Below are 20,214 nucleotides of genomic sequence, written 5' to 3' on the forward strand. Positions count from 1 at the left end.
AGGAGGCCTCCTCTGTCTTCTTCTGCAGTATTAACTAAAGTAAAACAGCTCTGGAGTCTGGGCGTTCACTGAGGATGATGAGGATGATGGATGAAGATCTGGCCATTGGTCACAACTTCCTGGTTTTGGTTTATGACCAAACACCTGCAAACTACAGCCACTCCCATCAGCCTGAGCTGTACTTCCTGTTCAATGTTAGCATGCTAACACGCTAAACGTCAGGATGTTAGCTGTCACCGTTAGCGCGTTAGCTTGGCCTGAGGACCAGCAGACAGCAGCTCAGTGATTCTGGTGTTTAAACGTCATTTAACCGACTTGTCAGACGCACATCTGCTGCATTAAAGTCGGATCAGTCTTTCTTAAAGCGGCACAGACGGACGAGCGCTCCGTCTCCGTCTCCTCGGTCCTTCGCGACGCCTCCAGTCTCAGCGATGCTCGACCTCATCCACACAGGAAGCACGTGGCGGCTTTGAAGGTGAGTTTTCCATCTGCGCAGCGTCATCGGGTCGGTGACGCTGCAGCGTTTCCTGTGATTCCTCTGATTTCATCTCATGTCATGAGTTTGTAAGCAGAGCTGTGTGTGTTTGTGTGTGTGTGTGTTTGTGTGTGTGTGTGTGTGTGTGTGTGTGTGTGTGTGTGTGTGTGTGTGCTGCTACAACAAACAGGGGTTCCCCACGGTGCGCTAAACGCGACTTGACGAGCTTCCCGCTGCTCTGAAGTGAAAGCTGCCGGCAGCCGTGCAGCTGTCAGGCCAGCTGATCATCCATTACTGCCGGTTAGCGAGCGAGCGAGCGAGCGGCAGAGACAAGCGTGTCCACGCCGTCTTCGTTCAGACGTCCAGGTCAGCTCAGACCACAGAGGTGAGAAAACGAAGCAGGTGATTCACACACAGAGCGACACACAAACATGACGATCATGTGAGGCTGTTGGACATCAGACTGTCCACTGTGGACCGTTTTATTTCAGCTTAGAGACGCAGCAGAACATCTGTGTCTTCAGAGACGGATGTCCACATCTGGAGACGAGAGCTATGAGCTTCCCCTCCTGGTTCTATGCTCTACACACGTCAACGTTCCACCACGAGGGACGGACGAGGACAGCTCAAAGACAGACATGGAGGGGACGTTTGAGTGATGCTGGAGAGGACGGCTGAGCTCCACCACTGCAGGCCTGGACTGAAATACAGTGGGGGGGCCATATTTCTCGCACCTCTCCATCCAGAGCTGGTTTTTGGGGAGGGAGACGTCAGCAAATTAATTTTGGCCATCCATCGCCGGATGACAAGCGATCAGTTTGCTCGAGGGGAAGGCTAATTGAACGCCGCGTCGAATCCTCCTGATGGGTAATATCTTTCATTATTCACCTCCCCGGGCTTCGTGACACGCACGCGTCGCCTCTTATTTTACCTTCGGGAGGGGGGGTGGCAGCCATGACAGCTCACAAGGTCTCCACATGGGAAAATAGATGTGTGGAGATAAATACATCCTCGGATAGACTCTCCCGGCTGCGCGAGGCACTTCTCCGCCCGGTGAAGTATTGTGGGGTAGTGCTTAGGAAAAGGTCGCTAGCTCGGGGGGGCGAGGAGATGAAGTCATTTGTTAGGCATCCGAAAACGACCGAGGGCGTGAGCGAGATTCACAGAAGAAGAAAACAAAGAGGCAGAGTTTAGGTCCAAGTGGACAGACGCAGGAACGTGCGAGCGGACGTAAAAGAGGACGATCGAGTCGTCTCTGAGGCGCGAACGCCGCCGAGGATCCCGAAAACACCGAACTCTGCACGCTCACTTCCTCTTCCTCCACGCTGACACACTCCTCTGCCTCGGTGAGGTATTGTGCTGCAGTGCTTAAGAAAAGGTCGCTCGCTCGGGGGAAGTCAAAAGATGAAGTCATTCGTTAGACGACGCATCCGAAAACGTTGGCGGCTCGTACCTGAGGGTCTGATTAAAGACCGCCGCCGTCACACGTCACGCGTGTTCGAGGACGGAGCCGCGTTATCGGACAAATGAGGGTTTGCAACTTTCTCTTCCATCTTATGTTCAGTTTGAGGCTGAACATCAGTGAAAACCTGAAAAATGACAACAAGAAACCACAAAACCAAACGAGTTTATTGGAACAAGCATCACCTTCATCTCCACAGTCTGCTGAAGCTCTGCTTCCTCCTGAAGCTCCTGTCTATTGATACGCACTAATCTACTCTCTAATCACTCAATCACCCCCCTATTTTCCTCAGACAATGGACTCTCCCCAGGCCTCCTGAAGGGAGTGACAGCGGATCTGAGGGGAGATACGGGGGAGGCGCTATCTGTGGAGAAGACGAGGACGAAGCCTCGGGAGGACAGGAGGATCAGGAAGGGGCCCGAGCCCTTTTGTTCTTCCACGTCTCCGGAGAGCAGGAGGCTAAATTAGAGGTGTCACCCCCCGCCGACAGCAGAGCGGGGGGTGACGAGGGAAGCCGGACGCTCCCTCCTCTATCGCGGCGGCCATCTGATCCGGCCTGAGCGGCGATCGCAGGTCATCCATCATCCTCTCAGTCCACGTCGAGCCCGAGATCAAAGTTCTGATGCGTCTAATCACGGCTGTCCACACGAGACAAAAAGAGGACGGCTGGCTGGGACTCGAGGCAGGTGGACTAAGAGCTAACCACGTGCAGGAATCACGCTCCGATCCAACAATCAAAGCAATAAAACCGTAAAAATGTCCCGTCAAACGAGCTCACCGAGTCGTGATCACAGGTATGAGGCTGAAACCATCACGTGTCCACGCCAAGAGGGCTCGTCCCTTCCTGGACGGTCTCATTGAAAGGACTCTGAGAGGCCTGAAGAGGACAAAATGTTGAGTGTTTGATAAAAATGTGCTTGTTAACTTCCTTTAATCATCCTCTGACCTCTCAGCTCGTCAGCAGGTGAAATCTGTGCTTTGAACGCGTCTCAGAGCTGCTGCTTGCTCTCAGATCTGGTGTGAACGGTGTCATCTGCCGACACGGATCACGATCGTGTTGAACTTCAGTGCGTTCGGCTGTCGCCGTCCTGAACTGCAGCTCTCACTTGAAAGAAATAAATCAGCGTTTCTGCTTTCGGTCGTACGTTGTGAGTTTGAGTTTTGTGCCGTTCAAAGCCGACGTTTGCAGCGTCGCGCAGCCTTGGCAGAGCTCTGTGTTCTCCGAGCGTCTTCCAGTTTAAAGCGCCGCTTCCTTCCATGTGGTACTTGACCCGATGACAGACGCTTCAGGGGACGACGGAGGGAAAAACACGCCTGCCACCTGGTGTGAAATATTTACCGCCGTAAAACCAGAAAACACCAAAGCGGAGAACAAAACCCACCACTGACATCAAAACACACGCGCAGCAGCACGACAAGGTCGGCGTTGATGAGGCAAGGACGGCGAAGGGCAGGCCCAGGGGAGCAGGACGCAGACCAGATCAAATAAAACACCACCGAGGAAGAGGGGGGCTGAAGAGGAGCTGATTTATCTGATAAGAGTTCTGGGTAATTAATTAGAAACTCAATTATCCAAACCTTACTTCAGCAGTCTCAATTCATTAGCGGACACAAAACCTCGCCCCTCGCTCGGCTCTGACGCCCAGAGAGAGGTGGGATGTGGAGAACACGCCGCTCCTCTTCCTCCCTCGGGCCGCCGCTGGTCGCTTTTTGTCCAGCTTATCGTCAGACCAGAGGACACACATGTGGCGTGGAACAACAAAGCGGCCGCAGGGATGCTCGGAGAGACACCCCCATGCCAAACAAAAACGGCGGCGGCGGCGCTCCGTGGAGACGCCGCACCGAGGCGTAATGAGCGGCGTCTAAAAACGCTCTTTGATTGACGCCTGTGTTCCTTGTTTTAATTATTTCTCAAACTAAAAAGGAAGAGACGTCCCTCCGACACATCCTCGACCCCCCACCCCCCGACAGATCTCATTTCCAGGGGTTAGCGTGCATGACAAAAATGTCATCATGGCCAAAATGGCTCCGAGCGGTGACAACCTTTCCCAGGGAAATGATATTTTTCCAATCCGGCGGAAGGCGGATCATGTCACCCTCGTTAAAGCCTTGATAGCAGGTCTTTAATATTCACCGTCTTAATTAGGGCCGCAGTTAATTTCATTAAATTCTTTGGCTGCTAAATGAAGCAGATTATGAGACATCTTTTATTGCGAAGCGTGAAATTACAGCCTGCCCGCTGCCAATGGCGGGGCGAAACTAATGAATTACAGGGTAAATAACACCCGAATTAACCATCCAATTTAACTCCTTACAAAGCGCCCGGCGCCGAGGGGGGACGAGTACACTTGTCAAAACCACCCAGCCCCGCGCTCGTCTGCGACCCCGCGAGAGCCAATTACAAGCGCGGCGCTAATCAGCCGCCGCCCGACACTCCTGCAGGAGTCAGAGTCGGACTCGGAGAGGAAATGATCAGCTGCAGCGGGAGGTCGTCCGGCCGGAGGTCAGGAGGTCTGCGGACCGATGGGCGAGCCTCGACACAGGAAGCTGACCAGGACAGAGACAATCTGTCCGTCCTCGCTCTGCTGCCACGTCTGTCTCTGCTTCAACCATCAAATAAAGACCAACATACAGAAAGTGACTTTATTCTGACATCAGCCATCGTCTCAGGGGACACCACACACCCTGATTAATGCTGGACGTTAATGACAGCGGGTCAAAGTTCATTCAGGAGGACGTTGGTGGAACCGCAGGGCTCTTTACTTTGTCTCATCTTGTCTGCATCTTTTAGAACTGTTGGACTGTCAGTCGTCCCCCCCCCCCCCCCCCCCCCCGCCCCGTGATGTGCCATCAGGTCGAGCCCTGAACGCACCGCGGCGCAGAGGCCCTGAGAGGAGCCCACATTCGGTTCCAGGAAGTCGTCCTCAGAGTGGGCGTGGACAAAGTGAACTGACATGTTTTGACTTCCTGTGTGACGGCGGGCTCAGAGGTCTGTGGACTGTGATTACAGCGCATCATTAGTTCGATCATCGTCCTCTAATCAGGATGTGGAACCCATAACTTGAATCCATCTGAGCAGCATTCAGCTCCTCGGTCACGGCTTCAGATTGCCTGACTGGGTGAAATCCAGAGGAAGTGAAGAAGCTCTTCCTCTTCCTCCTCTCGTCATCCGTCGCCGCGTCGGCCTTCGGCGAGGCGCCCTGAGCGCTCCGGTGGAGCCGCTCGCTGGGCGCCAGTAAAAGGCTGTTTGTGGCGGGCGGCTCCCAGGCGTGCTGTCGACCGTCACTGAGTAAATAAAGCTTTGGAAGGAATAAAGAACCCTCCGCGGTGCGTCGGCGGTCCCAGCGGCTCGGCTGCTTTGTCGGAGGAAATTAATTTGTTAGATTGTTGGTTTTCAAAGCGCCTCGGTCAGCCGCTCGACAGAGACACGAGCGAGCCTCTCCCTCTCTCTCCGGTAATTAGCGGCTAATTAGCGGCGTGGAGCAGATGTCGGAGGAGCCCTGCGCCGTCAACAGCCTCTGTAAACAAAGCTGGACGCATCCGCTCACTTCAAGGAAGAAGAGGAAAAAAAGCACCAATCGGCTGTCGGTCCAGCCAGCGTTTCCTCTGTGGGCTCGGCGGCGGCGGAGCGTCGCGGCGGGAGGCTTCAGCTTTGACTCCACATGTGTTTCCTGTTTCAGCTGCAGAGCGAACGTCGTCCCGCCGAGGTTCATTACAATAAACAGATTTGGGTCTTTAAAGGGACATTTCAGCACATTCTTCTGTGCTGGAAAGCCATTTTTCCGGTCTGTGTGGCTGAACTTGAATGCATCACGCAGACTGACTTCACAGGCTTGTCTTTCGGACAAACGTCTGACTTCAGTCTGGACCACAGTCAGTGTGAAAGCTGTACAAATAAAGTTTATTGTTGTTACGAGTGTGGAACAAACGCGTGGACAGGAAGCCGATGAGATCTGACCGCCGCCGTGTTCGGCGCTCAGAGCCGAAGCAATCAATCGACTCGATGATTAGCCGACGGACAGAAAAATAATCAGCTCTCTCTTCTGATTCGCTGCAGCTTTTCTGTCTCTTGAAGGGAAATGAGACGTCTTTGTTGTCTGCAGATTTAGCCACAGATGAGCGAGAAGAGAGACGATTGGCTGCGTGACACATGTGACCTCGCTGCGCCCACACACACCTTCACACACCGACTGCCATCATTACCTGAGCTGAATGGAAACGTTTGTCCCGCGTCTTTGACTGAGCCTGAACGCGTCTCCGGACTGAGACGAGTGGATTTGTTCGAGCTAATTGCCTCAGAGTGGAAACCCGCCCCCTTCTCATTACAGCCAACCGAATCCAGCGTGCCCCGCCTGTGTGTGTGTGTGTGTGTGTGTGTGTGTGTGCGGTTTTAATGAGCTGGACTCTCTTAACGAAGGCGTTCTCCTTCAACAAAAGGCGAAGTGAACTGCCGTCACCTCGAGAGCTCCAGAGTCGCGCTGAGAGTCGCTCTAATGAGATCAGGACCGACGAACAAGTGGCTTCAACACACGTGAACACAGGTACGACACACACACGCAGGTACGACACACACACACAGGTACGACACACACACGCAGGTACGACACACACACACAGGTACGACACACACACACAGGTACGACACACACACGCAGGTACGACACACGCGCACAGGTACAACACACACACGCAGGTACAACACACACACACGCAGGTACGACATACACGCACAGGTACAAAGTAAGAATAAGCAGAAGAAGAAGAAGAAGAAGAAGAAGAAGAGTTGGGCACCGAACTTAAACCATAAATATCTGATGGGCTTAGTAATAATAATATAAATAAATAAGAATTATAAATAATAATAATAATAATTATTATTATTATTATAAATCATATTTTCTATGGAAAAATGAACTTTTCTGACACTGAAGCTGTTCTGTCTGTGATTGACCCCCCCCCCCCCAAGGATCGACATCAGGCCCGCTGACAGTGACTCTGTCCTCAGTCCTGGTTCAGGTTCAGGTCCTGGTCCTGGTCCTGGTCCTGGTCCTGGTCCTGGTTCAGGTCCAGGTCCAGGTCCAGGTCCAGGTCCAGGTCCAGACCTGCTTTTGATGAATAATGTCTAATGTCTAAATTCCAAAAAGACTCCACCAACCAGTGAGTTCATGAACCTGAACGAGATCTCTGATTGGGCAAAAACAAAACGTCGTTCAAACCCTCCACACGGCGTGCACCTGATCAGGACCACAGTCCTGCACGTGATTGGTTAAAACCACAAATGTGACGCTGTTCAAGCATTAAATCCACATTGTTAAGTCATATTTAAGATCACAAACAAACAAACAAACAAACAAACAAACAAACAAACGCCTGAAGGTGGTTTACAGGAAACGTCCTCGTCCTGGTATTTACCTCCTCGTTAGCCTCGTTAGCGTCAGAGGGCTGCTGTCACGTTCACTGCCTCTTCCTCATCATCATCATGTCTGATTTCTCTCACAGCAGGTCGACGCGGCATCACAAACACCTGAACCATAAACGACCGCGGTGATACAAGCGGCTCGCGGTCGAGTTCACGGCGGGAGACGAAGAGGTGACGGACGGTCAGAGCGCCGTCTCATTAAAAACAAGTGTGAGCGCGGCGCTAACGGGAGGACAAAGGAAGAGAAACAGAGTGCAAACGGAGCGTTAATGGGGGAGAGGAAGCCGAACCTCCAACGTGAAGCCAAGTCGCCTCCTGACGCGCACGCCGGCTTCATAAAACTCGCTCGCAGTGTAATTAGGGAGCAGGTCTGCGGCGCGCCGAGCCCGCCGTCGACGCTGAGGAGACGAGGCGAGAGCGACCGCGGGGAGCCATCAAATCAATTAATGTCCACTTCCAAAAAAACACAGCAGGAGGACGCTGAGTGCCTCACAGTGCCGCCGCCGCCGCAGCGCTAGTCTGCCGCGTGCGTGTGCGTGCGTCACGTCACGCCACACTAAGTACGTGTCCGCCTCGATTAGCTTGGATTTCATCAGCTGACTCAATACAGAAGCTTCTGGCGAGCAGGTTTGAGAATAACAATCAACTTCCTGTTCAATAATCGTCCGCTAACGAGGTCGTTGAGATGTCAGGTGTGATGACAGACGCGCCCACCTGTCACCTGGGCTGACGTGGAGCTGCAGGTGTGTTTGTCATTTTAGATGCTTTTTGGTTTTATGCTCAAACTTACTGAAACTTCTCAGAGTTTTTAATTGTGAAGCTGAACGTCTCGTTAGCCGTGAGACGACCTCGCTGGACATCGTCCTCTCGTCACGTGACCACGAAGCCAGTGAGGCGGACGAGCCGATGAAGCAGCAGAAGAAGTCGATGCTGTGACTCCAATGAACCCGACACGTTTCCCGTTGGCTCGTTTAATGGCGCCTAATGGCGGCTGTTTCCACTCTCCAACCTGCACTCAGACCAAATTAACGGCGCCTGCCGGCCTCCACCGCTGCATTAACACCACAGAAGAAGAAGAGGACGGCGGCACGTTTGAAGCCACTGGGTGAGAGATCCTCACACGACGAGGACGCCGTTCGACTGCAATTACCGGGCGCTCTGCGGCGGCGGCGTCTCATCTTTAACGCCCCCAAACACAAGCAGCAGCGGCACGCGTCCTCTCTCTCTCTCCAGTCTGCCTGCAGGTCTCTCGCCCGCTGAGGAGGCCCCTAATCACAGATGCGATTTGTTCATTCTGAGATTACAAACGAGGCCACGGCGGCGACACGAGAGGCCGCGATTAGAACTCGCTAATTGCCTGATTTGCTTGTCGGGAGACCCCGCCACCATCGCCTCACCCCCCCCCCCCCCCACCCCCCCCCCACCCACTGCAGCTGCAAAGCGAGAGGAGCTCGTTTGAGTCAAATTAAGAGCCGGTTCAGGTGTTCTCCTCGCCGTCACAGCAGGCGTGGCATCATTCATCCTCTGCTTCTTCTTCTACTGCTTGAAAACGCTGCTGCCAATCAAAGAGCTCAGGCAGACAGAAAGAAGAGGAACGGCGGCGGCTTTGAAGAAGAGAAGAGGAGAGAGAGGAAGAAGAGCGACGGAGGGAGTGACAGTGAGTGGCTTCCCTCTGCTCCTCCTAATGATCTGGATGGAGGACCCGGGAGAGCCCCTCACTCTAATTGATGTTAAGTGTGTGATTTCACTGTTAATCAAGGCCGAGGCGTGGGGGGGGCAGACAGGAAGTCTCACCTGTTTGATGGGGATGGCTCGCCCGCTGCCGATGCTGTCGGCTCGAGCCTCCAGGCCTTTCTTGTCCTTGTCCGTGTCGCTCGCCTTCCTCGACTGCGGAGAGAAAAAAACGTCATCGTCAACAGGAACGCTCAAACACCTTCATGGCAAAGCAGAGGGTCGCAATTCAGCGCGTGACTGGTGGACACTCATCGTCCGTCCTCTGGCGGGACAGGACGGACACTCACGGTGAACAGGTTGGAGCGGCGTTTGGACTGCTTTCGGACGGGCGTTGGCGTGTTGGTGGTCTGCGGGACGTCGATGCGGAGCTCCTTCTGGCTGGTGCTGGGCGTGGACGGCACCGAGGACGAGTAGTCGCTCAGGCTGCCGCCGCCGTTGCTCGTCTGCGGGACAGAACAGGAAGCGAGTTTATGTTTATGTTGCAAACCGCTCTTTGGACTGAACGAGCTCTAACGAGAAAGTTTTCTGACGTGTTGGACGTCTCATCGGTGGAACAGGTCTCCTGAGCGCCGGACGAGGCGTCCAGCACTCGGCTGTAATCAGAGAGAGCTAAAGATGCAGCGAGCAGCGATTTGTGGAGGCGGCGGGAAGATAAACGGAGGTCTGTGGGGACGCGGCGGCGCTGCTCAGAGACGCTGAGCGATGGCTTTTTAATGAGGAATCAATGGAGGACTGAAGGATGACGATCGAAGAGCTGAACAGTCACACAGAGTGAGTGTGTGTGTGTGTGTGTGTGTGTGTGTGTGTGTGTGTGTGTGTGTGTGTGTGTGTGCGCACGTGTGTGCGACCTCTGACCTGGCTGATGTGGACGGCTGACACTTGTGTGGCGCAGACGGACGAGTGGCTCGGCGAGTTCGGCAGCGACTTGCATGGCCCGATGGACAACTGCTGCTTCTTCCGGGTGGCCACGATCTTCTGGGCGACTGTAACACACACACACACACACACACACACACACACACACACACACACACACACACACACACACAGAGGAAAGCAGAGTGAGCAGATTTCAAAATAAAAGTCAAACTGTTCTTTCATTGAGCTGTGATGACGTGTTTTTCCTGAAAGGCTGTAAAACGTCCCGCAGAGACACGACGGACTCGACTTTGGACCAATCGACCTGCGTGATGTCATCGGGAAGGAAGCGCGAGGAACAGACTTCAGACGGCCATTTTCCTCCTGGACGCCTGCGACCTTCAGGCTGTCACCGAGCAGCAGACGGTTAGCATGCTACAGGATAGCAGCGTGTTAGCACTGTGAGCATGTTAGCATGTGTTAGCATTTAGCTCGGAGCTCCAAAGGAAACAAAGGGGAATAACTTCATTTCACTTCACCGTTCCTCTCTGAAACAGCTGTTTTACAAACATGGCCCCACTTCCTCGCTGGGGGGTCAAACCACATTTCTGCTCGTTCAGGTCGAAGTTGAAACCTGTTCAAAGCGGCTTTGAAAGGACGGCTCGTGGAGTTTACCGTCCACAGAGCGAGCTGAGAGCTGCGACAGTTGAAGAGAGCGATAATCAAGTCAAAGCAGGAAGCAGAGGATTAATCAGACGAACTCGTTAGCAGCTCAGAGGTCAGAGGTCAGCGTCTTCCACTCATCCTGCGCTCTGACTCCACGGAGCCGCTTCTTCAAACCGTCTCACAGTTTCTCCCCTCGTCGCTGCCCTTGGCTCGGCCCCGTGTCACCTGGAGGTAAATGTTTACGACCGGCTCCTCATTAACGAAGCCGGGGGCTTTAACGAGCCCAATTAAAACAATGGCTTCATCTGTGAGCGCATGAAACAGGCCTGTGTTTATTGGAACAGAGATAATGGAGTCACTAAAGTCTTAACTCTCTCCTGCCTCCAAGCCAGCACCAGAGTCCTCGAACACACCGTCACACACAGCGGCCACGAGTCCTCGAACACACCGTCACACACAGCAGCCACGAGTCCTCGAACACACCATCACACACAGCGGCCACGAGTCCTCGAACACACCATCACACGCAGCGGCCACGAGTCCTCGAACACACCGTCACACACAGCAGCCACGAGTCCTCGAACACACCGTCACACACAGCGGCCACTAGTCCTCGAACACACCGTCACACACAGCGGCCACTAGTCCTCGAACACACCATCACACATGACGGTCACATGAGTCCTCGAACACACCGTCACACACAGCGGCCACGAGTCCTCGAACACACCGTCACACACAGCGGCCACAAGTCCTCGAACACACCGTCACACACGACGGTCACGAGTCCTCGAACACACCATCACACACAGCGGCCACGAGTCCTGGAACACACCGTCACACACAGCGGCCACGAGTCCTCGAACACACCGTCACACACAGCAGCCACTAGTCCTCGAACACACCGTCACACACAGCGGCCACGAGTCCTCGAACACACCGTCACACACAGCAGCCACTAGTCCTCGAACACACCATCACACATGACAGTCACATGAGTCCTCGAACACACCGTCACACACAACGGTCACTTGTGTCCGATTTTAAGTATTTATGGAGGCTGGAGAGACGTTAGCATCCTTGATGCTAGCTTGGCTAAGGGGCCGCTGGGGATCGTCCAATAGGAGGGAGCCTCTCACATGCATGTCAGCGTGTCCTGTACCTGCAGGCTGTATATTACTTTAAGTGTTAAGAACAGTTATGATAAGGCCGTGCTAAATATTTAAACTGCTCAGTTAACACAGTTTAACTTTATCCATCAATCTCGGTTCTGCTCTGAGAAGCTGCCATTTCTCCTAATGGAAACGTCTCCCCCTCCATCAGATTTATGACGGGCTGCACCACCGGCGCACACATAAAGACGGGGGGGGGGGGTGGTGGAGCTGACTGCAGCGTCTCACTCTGAAAGTCAAACACTGGAGCTGCAGAGGTGGAGCCGCAGAGGCGGAGCGCAGGTGCAGCAGACCAGGTGGCGTCCAATCAGAGCAGTGATCCAGCCTTTATTCAGCAGCTCTCGCTGACGTTCAGGTGCATTTTAAAGAGAAGCTGCTGATCAAATTTAGCTGAATGTGCAAAACAAACAGACCAAACATCATCGTCATCATCATCTTCATCATCATCAAACACAGAACGCTGAGCTCATCGGTCCACGCGTCCAGTCAAGATGGCTGCCGGCGTGCAGTAACAGCAGGAAACACCCGACGAGAGGCGTGAATTCATCTCTTCGTGTTTGAGTGTGTGAAGATCAGCTTGGAGTGGAGTGTGTGTGAACATGTGTGTGTGTCTGTCTGAGCGTGTTTCACACTCACTCTGTGTGTGTGTGTGTGTGTGTGTGTGTGTGTGTGTGTGAGAGCGTGTGTGAGGTCATCTCGGCTCGTTAGCGTGTGCTAACGGAGCGCTCTGCATCTGCACTCTGACAGGGATTAGCAAAAAAAAGAAGAAGAGCAGAGTGTGTGTGTGTGTGTGTGTGTGTGTGCATGCGTGTGTGTTGGAGGTTCATGTCGGTGTAATTAGGCTAATTAAATTAGCGCACTGATGGACGAGGGAGCACAGCGCTGTCACCCTCCTCCTCCTCCTGCCTCCATCCCTCACAGAGGTCACTCCCCCCGACTGGACCAGGCTTCACTTCCCATTACAGCAAATTACATGTTAAACACACACACACACCCACGCACGCACGCACGCACGCACGCACGCACGCACGCACGCACACACAGTCACAGCCTTAAACAAAGAGGATGACTGAAACAGATGAAGATGAGAACACACTCCTGACTTTCACTCATCATCTTCATCACTTGCTGATGATGCTGTGCTGCGTTCAGGGACCCGCTCGCTGCCTGACAATCTGGCCGTCGTCATCGTAAACTGACATTTTAACCTTTGGGAGCGCTTTGAAACCAACTTGTCAAAGTACTTTGGAGTATTTTTGGAGTATTTTTACACAAATCTGAAGACAATCTGAAGTATTTTTGAAGCTATAACACCAAAAACGAACATGTTTCATCTTCTTTCATGTGAATGTCGCCCGGTTTTCTTGAGACCAAACAGATTTGGGCTTTCTGGGTGCTCCGTTTGGGCGCTCTTCACCACGTCCTGATACTAATCGGCCGCACTCTTAATTACCTGATGTGGAAAATAATCATCCGTTGATTGATGACGACCTGAATCATTTATTTCAGGCTTATTTCAGAGCCGCCGTGGGATTATTTTGGGCGTAACAAACCTCAACACATCACCGGTCTCTTTAAATCGAAGACACTTAAACGCCACAGGGAAAGACGCCACTCCTCCTCCTCCTCCTCCTCCTCCTCCTCCTCCTCCTCCTCCTCCTCCTCTTCCTCATCCTTCTCCCCCAACACAAAATTGTCACGACGACGAACAGGCCAATTATTTTTAACGCTAAATGTTGTGGTCACTCATGCAACTTCCTGCTCTCACTGTGCCGCCGCTGTAACTCATCAAAACCTCTATTACACACACACACACACACACACCCACACACACACACACACACACACACACACACACACCAATCATGTCAAATTAGTGCGACTCAGCGTTTCTTCACCGGGAGCCTCTGCTTGTCGCTGTGATGATCCAGCTGATTATGAAGCTGAATATGAGCGCTGTGATTAAGCCCCGCCCCCGCCGGCCGACCCGCCCGACCCGCCGCGATCGATGAGGAGCGAAGGTCACGGAGGCGTGTGCGTGAGATCAATACGCACGCACACGCGAACACGCGCGCGTTCATAAACTGTGATTTTATTCACCAAACACGACGATGTTTGCAGATGTCGGTCACATCGTGTCGCAGCAGAAGAAGAAGGTCTGAGCGCCGAGACGCCAAACAAACACCTGAACTCAACCAATCATCATCCAGACCAGGCTGCAGGTCCAACCATGAGGACACGGACACAAAGTTTACAGACTGAAATAAGTCCGAATGCTCATGAGTTACATTTCACTCTTTGGTCAAACTTCCTGTGAATCTGCTCTGAAGCTGAGCTCGATGCGAGCGGCCGCGAAGGGAAAAAAACCTGAGTTCATATTTAAAACAAACGTATTCAAACGTTCAGACTAAAAGGTGAAGAAATGCGTGAAAACAGGAAGAAGACGAACCACAAAACAAAGAATAAAAGATTTCATTTCTAAACTTCAAACTGTTCAATCTTTGACGTTTCCTTCAAATCATTTTTTATAGTGGATTCATTTTTCATCCTCAGGCCCAGCGGGAACTTTCTGCGCTTTCAAAATAAAGTGTCTATCTTTTAAAATGTCTTTTATTTTGAAAATCCAGGCGTAAAGCCGAGTCTCACAGGTGAGCCGAGAACAAAGTTCAGTTTCAAACACTCGGAAAACTAACGGTGTTCAAGCAAAGACTGCAGCTCTGACGAGTGTGTGTGTGTGTGTGTGTGTGTGTGTGTGTGTGTGTGTGTGTGCGCGCGCGATGCTCCTGACCAATTAGAGGAAGGCGAGTGTTTTAAGTGGCTGAAGGCCGAGAGCCGAGCGGCGTCATTACTGAAGTCCTCGCTGCAAATTAAGGTCACGCTAAGAAGTAATTAAAGAGAGAGAGAGAGAGAGAGTGTGTGTGTGTGTGTGTGTGTGTGTGTGTGTGTGTGTGTGTGTGTGTGTGTGGCTGTGTAATCGGCCAAAACATGTAGCACATAAAACACACACAGTCAGTCACAGGAGCAGACACACACTCCCAAAAATACACATCTTAACTAATGCACACATCATATTCATTCACACACACACACACACACACACACACACACACACACACACACACATAAAAAACACAATTACACACAGACACAATTATTGGAGACAAACACACACACAAAATTACAGACTATTTTTTTTTTAAGATATACACTCTCTCACTCAAACACACTCAAAACCACACAACCACAGACACACACCTGTGTTCAGCTGATAAATACACACACACACACACACTCGCCTGTGTGTCTGTGTGTCTGTGTGTGCGTGCACACGCACAAATAAGCAAATAAATCTACAACAAAGAAATGGCTAAAAAAACTGCACAAACAGAAACACACACATGCGCGCGCACGCACGCACGCACGCAGACACACACACACACACACACACACACACAGCTGCAGGCTGCTGTCTTGTTTCAGGCGTCGACAGAAAACATTAAACTCATCGTTCTGCTGGATGATTAAAAAACTGATTAATTTGAGATAATGACGAGAAAAATACAAGGAGACAGTGTCAGAGACAATAACACACACACGCACACACACACACACACACACACACACCGACATGCACGCACACACACACGGTGGAATAATTAAGAAGATAATAAGGCAGCGTTTAGTGTGGAAAGCTTCCTCCTGGGCCGAGAGCACTGAGAGCAGGGGAACACACACACACACACACACACACACACACACACACACACACACACACACACACAGAGTTTATGATCCAGCACTCAAACCTCCCTTCGCTCTCTCTGTCGGACGTTCTTCTTCTGTGGTTTCTCCTCTCGCTGCTCTTCTCTCATCGCGTCATTTCTCAGATTATTAATCTAAACTTCACACTTTGGGGATTATTGACAGAAATCTGAGTGAATCTGATGGACGCACACACAAACCGAGCTCGGCACCGACAGTCTGACTCGGTGTGTGCGCCTGCGCTGCCCCCTTCAGGGCGGACTGAGCAGTCACAGCTGAGGAGCGCGCAGGTTCCTCCTCAAACAGCAGTGGATGCTAACCGCTAACAGCCACTGCTAACGAGGCTTCAGCCGCCGCTCGTCAAGCTCAGGTGGACGCAGACAAAGCCAGAGGCCAGCAGACTCGCTGCAGCCAGCGCTGATAATTAAGCGCCGAGGCCGTGTCATCCATTTCTCTGTAATTAGAGCCGTTAACCCCGCGCCTGCCGGCCGGCCGCCCTCAGCCTCATTAGCGGCCTCTCGTCTCGTTAATGTGCCTCCGTGTGAACAACGAGCCGCAGGGTTTACTATTTAGAAAGACGCTTCAGCGCAGTGAGAGGAAAACTTTCTGCTGCTCCGGGATCAGCTGCAACGCTACACGCTGTTGACCTCTGACCTCGACCACGAACGCCTGACCGGCGCCGCTCACGGCTGCGGCGTGACCAGAAACAGAAGAGCATTTTTCACTCAAATCGCCCTTTTTGATCGAATCTGAACGACGTCGCTGCAAACTTTAAAAAAACTGGACTCTGAAGGTGACACGACAGATCTGAGATCGGCTCGTCATGACTGAGTGACGCTGCGGCCCGGCCTGCTCAGACCTGACAACATGGCCGCCGTGTGCCCCGGTCAGTCGGACCTTGACGGCTCCGGACACCCTCCTCCTCCTCCTCCTGCTCCTCTAATGTCTGGTTGTCGTATTAATCCCGGGGGGGCTCGTCTCCGTCCAGGTCTCCGTCCCTCCCTGCCGTCCTTCCCTCGCTATGATAAAACTTAATTGCTGTTCGGTTCGAGCTGAATCGCCGAGCAGCTCCATTTGTTCTTAATTGACGTGCGATTAAGAGCGTCCGAATGGCCGCGGCGTCGGGGGGAATGTCACCTTCCCAGAGGACCGGACGCCGCTTCCCTGACCCCTCCCCCCCCGCCCCCGCCCGGCTGATGGACCTTACCGTCCTGGAAGACTCGCTCCACGTTGAGGCCGTAGGTGGCGCAGGTTTCGTAGTAGGTGCAGCGTTTGAGGTCGTTGGACAGTTTCCTGGCTCGGCTGTCGTCGATGACTCGCGGGTTGGCCGAGCTGATGGCGTCTGACGGGACGAAAAGACAAAAACAAGTCAATCACGTCCACGTTCACGTGGATTCAAACAGCCTGAAACACAGAACATCTGACTGAGGCCGCAGCACTGATGCATTCTGGGCCAAATCCTCCATCTTTGTTGTTGACGGAGCGTCTGTCTGTTTACTCTCTGACATGCTGAGGTCAGCGTCCTGGTTTGAAAAAGGTCAAATGGACGAAGGAAGAGGAAGAAGAGCGCATGATTGACTGAAGAGGAGCAGAGGCTCAGGTGATACGCCGGCGCCCTCTGCTGCTGAAGAACGGGACTGAACTCTGTCTGATCTGATCTGCTTCATCTGATGAAGACGAGGAGATCTGGACTGAGGCCTGAACATGTGATCCAGATCACCACCACGTCCTCAGGTGGACCCTCGGCGGGACGACGAAGGACGGCCTGACCCCGATGACGTCCATGATGGGTCTAATCGTCTTCTGCTGCTGATCAGGTGATGAAGATGAAGGTTTTCTACTTTAATCATTCAGAGACAAAGAAGCAGGACTGTGTCCAAAACCAGGACACCAGCAGGTCAGGACAGTGAGGACAGTGAGGACAGCAGAGAGGACAGCAGAGAGGACAGCAGTGAGGACCAACTGCGGTGACAGGAACACACCACTGGGTGGCAGCAACGGCCCAGAAAAGCTTTGTCCAAAGAGAGGGGGACAGAGAGAGTGTGTGTGTGTGTGTGCATGTGTGTGTGTGTGTGTGTGTGTGTGTGCGCGTGTGTGCGTGTGTGTGTGCACGTGCATGTGTGTGCGTGCGTCACACCTTGCGTCCCCACCAGCACCAGCGGCAGGTCGGCCGTGTTCCTGTAGCTGGCGAGGCGGCTGAAGTAGTGATACACGGTCTGGAAGCTGATCTCGTCCTCCAGGCTGAAGACGAAGATGACGGCGTCCACCCACAGCGCAAACTGCACAGACATTCAAATAAAACTTTATTCACAGCGGGAACGAGCGCCAACAAACGTCCCGCAGTCTGAGGAGCCTGAAAACTGGACCAACGGGCTTTGAGTGACAGAGAGGAGGAGGAGGAGGAGATGAAGAGCAGAAGGAAAACAAGTGAATTATTCATCAACTCTACTGTCTGAGCCGTCTGTTTACACTCCCATTAAAGCTCCTTCAGGTGCAGACCGGCTCAGTGACGGCCACCTGTGACCAGATGCATGCTGGGAAACATCCTGAGCTGAACGTCAGTGGAGCTGCTGAGACTCTGAGCTGACAGTGGTTCTGGTTGGTGCAGGTGCAGTACTCACCTGGGCCTCCGGGGGGCCTCCTTCGTCTCTGATGAGCAGCAGGTGACTCTGACCGTCCACCACGATCTCCTTCTTAAAGCGCCCGCCTGCGGGAAAGGACAGCGGCGTGAGGACGACGCGGCACAGCAGAGCCGCCGCTAACGACTACAGGTGAGTCACAGTGGGGGGGGGGGGGCAGTGATCAATGACTCGCCAATGACTGATTGATTAACTGATCGGTGACAGATGATCGATGCTACATGAGGAGAGAGGACAACGATTACGACTAAAGATGGCTGACAGACGATGTAACACACACACACACACACGTCTGGTCTGACCCTGACTTCACCTGAACGCTCAGGTGACCGATGGACGAGGTCATGTGACTGTGCGTGCGTGCGTCTGAATAACAGCTCTGGCGCCTTGTCAGACGCCCGGCAGGCGTCGCGTCTGTTCTCGGGGAAGCAGACCTGCAGCTTCCTGTGCGCCGACGTCACGCCGCAGCAGGAAGGCAGATGGCGCGTTTAACGCTGAGTCAGCAGAGTGTGTGTGCGGGGGGGGCAGATCATGAGGGAGGATGAGGAGGAAGAAATCATTCACACAGAGCGAAGACAGGAGGGGCGGAGCTACACGACGAGTCCAGCTTCAGGTTCAGAGACCCTCAGCAGGTCTGAGCTGATCCAGGGTCAGCGCCGGCAGACAGGAAGTGTCAGGACAGCCTGCAGACTACAAGACTGTTTCTGTCCCGGTCCACGTCAGGCAACACGAGGCTGCACGGACTGACCTCAGACCAGCCGGAGGGATCGAACACACGAGCAAACGATCGCCGGCGTGAGTCGACCCGTTTCAGAGGCTCGTCTGATTTTTGGCTACGATGGAAAACGAATCGAGCGTCTGGAACATCGAAGTAAACCAGCGCGAATTTTAGGCCAAAAGCTTTTTGGACTTTCTGGAAAACTGCGTCTGAAGTCTTGTCGTCTGCAGCTCAGGCGTCCATGTTTGACTTCCTGCTTTGGTTTCGAGCTTTTTACCAAAGTTTAACTGGTGAGAAGTAAACTGCTTCAACTGGTCTGTGACTTCCCAGAAGGGTCCTGGACAGAATGACGGATCTGAGGTAGAATAAAGTTTTCACTGAGAGAAAAAACTAAATAATATTCGTTCTTCATGAATCCAAACTTACTGCAGAGCTCTCTAAAATACACCCGCTGCTAATTCTAATTAGCCTTTAATTAGCATCAAATCGCACAATCGCTCCTTCCAGGAAACTTCTTGGAAATCATGGACCAATGAGAGACTGAGGGGGCGTGACGCTGAACCCGAGCTGTCCTCAACATGCTGCAGAATCAAAGATGGAGGGACGGATGGAGGGATGGATGGAGGGATGGAGAGCAGAGGAGAGAGAGCATAGTTACCTGCATCCACGTCAGCTAGTTTACAAGAGCAGCCCAGAAGAAGAAAGAGGAAACACAAAGCAACGCAGCCACCGTTAATACATGCAGTCAATCCCAGAGAGCTCATCAGACAGAGACATGGAAGGAGGAGTCACGAGGGCGAGACGAGAGACAGACAGACAGAGAGGACAGGAAGTCAAAGAAAAGAAGAAAGCAAGAGGAGAGAAAGAGAGAAAACCAGAGCAGAGAGCTTTCTGTGCAGGTCGGCTGGAGGTCAGAGCAGAAAGCACACGAGAAAAAGAGCTGCAGAAGAAGAAAAGGACACGGGGGGGGGAGAGAGCGAGAGGGGAGAGAGGGGGGGGGGAGAGGGGGAGAGAGAGAGAGAGAGAGAGAGAGAGAGAGAGAGAGAGAGAGAGAGAGGGGAGACAGAGAGAGAGAGAGAGAGGGGAGACAAAGAGAGAGAGAGAGAGGGGGGGGAGAGAGAGAGAGAGAGGGGGAGAGAGAGAGAGAGAGAGAGAGAGAGAGAGAGGGGAGACAGAGAGAGAGAGAGAGGAGGAGGAGGAGGAGGAGATCGTGGCTGGACCCGCTCACTGAAGCTGTTTTTAGCTCTTCACAAACAGAGGAAACTCTGAAATAACAGGAAATGAATCTGTCAGCTCGCTGAGGAGACGC

General features: G+C 52.9%; 2 protein-coding genes across 9 annotated transcripts in view; both read right to left on the bottom strand.

The window, feature by feature from the left end:
• The window catches only part of agap1 (ArfGAP with GTPase domain, ankyrin repeat and PH domain 1), a 105,598-nt gene that overhangs the window by 38,920 nt on the left and 46,464 nt on the right, over nucleotides 1-20,214 (bottom strand). For 5 of the 8 annotated variants that reach the window (XM_070958000.1, XM_070957998.1, XM_070957995.1 and 2 more), the window contains exons 4-10: nucleotides 19,564-19,578; nucleotides 18,170-18,255; nucleotides 17,686-17,827; nucleotides 16,756-16,890; nucleotides 9,946-10,073; nucleotides 9,378-9,533; nucleotides 9,151-9,243 (exon numbers count right to left, since the gene is read on the bottom strand). In XM_070958000.1, the coding sequence (XP_070814101.1) occupies nucleotides 9,151-9,243; nucleotides 9,378-9,533; nucleotides 9,946-10,073; nucleotides 16,756-16,890; nucleotides 17,686-17,827; nucleotides 18,170-18,255; nucleotides 19,564-19,578 (755 nt within the window). The remainder of the gene's footprint in view (nucleotides 1-9,150; nucleotides 9,244-9,377; nucleotides 9,534-9,945; nucleotides 10,074-16,755; nucleotides 16,891-17,685; nucleotides 17,828-18,169; nucleotides 18,256-19,563; nucleotides 19,579-20,214) is intronic. The other 3 variants (XM_070958001.1, XM_070957999.1, XM_070957996.1) reach the window with 1 other exon arrangement.
• Nucleotides 1-20,214, bottom strand: part of faimb (Fas apoptotic inhibitory molecule b) — a 93,094-nt gene that overhangs the window by 23,410 nt on the left and 49,470 nt on the right. The gene's annotated exons all lie outside the window — the stretch shown is intronic.

This window comes from Chaetodon trifascialis, chromosome 24, assembly GCF_039877785.1.
Source record: "Chaetodon trifascialis isolate fChaTrf1 chromosome 24, fChaTrf1.hap1, whole genome shotgun sequence".
Classification (NCBI taxonomy): Eukaryota; Metazoa; Chordata; class Actinopteri; order Chaetodontiformes; family Chaetodontidae; genus Chaetodon; species Chaetodon trifascialis.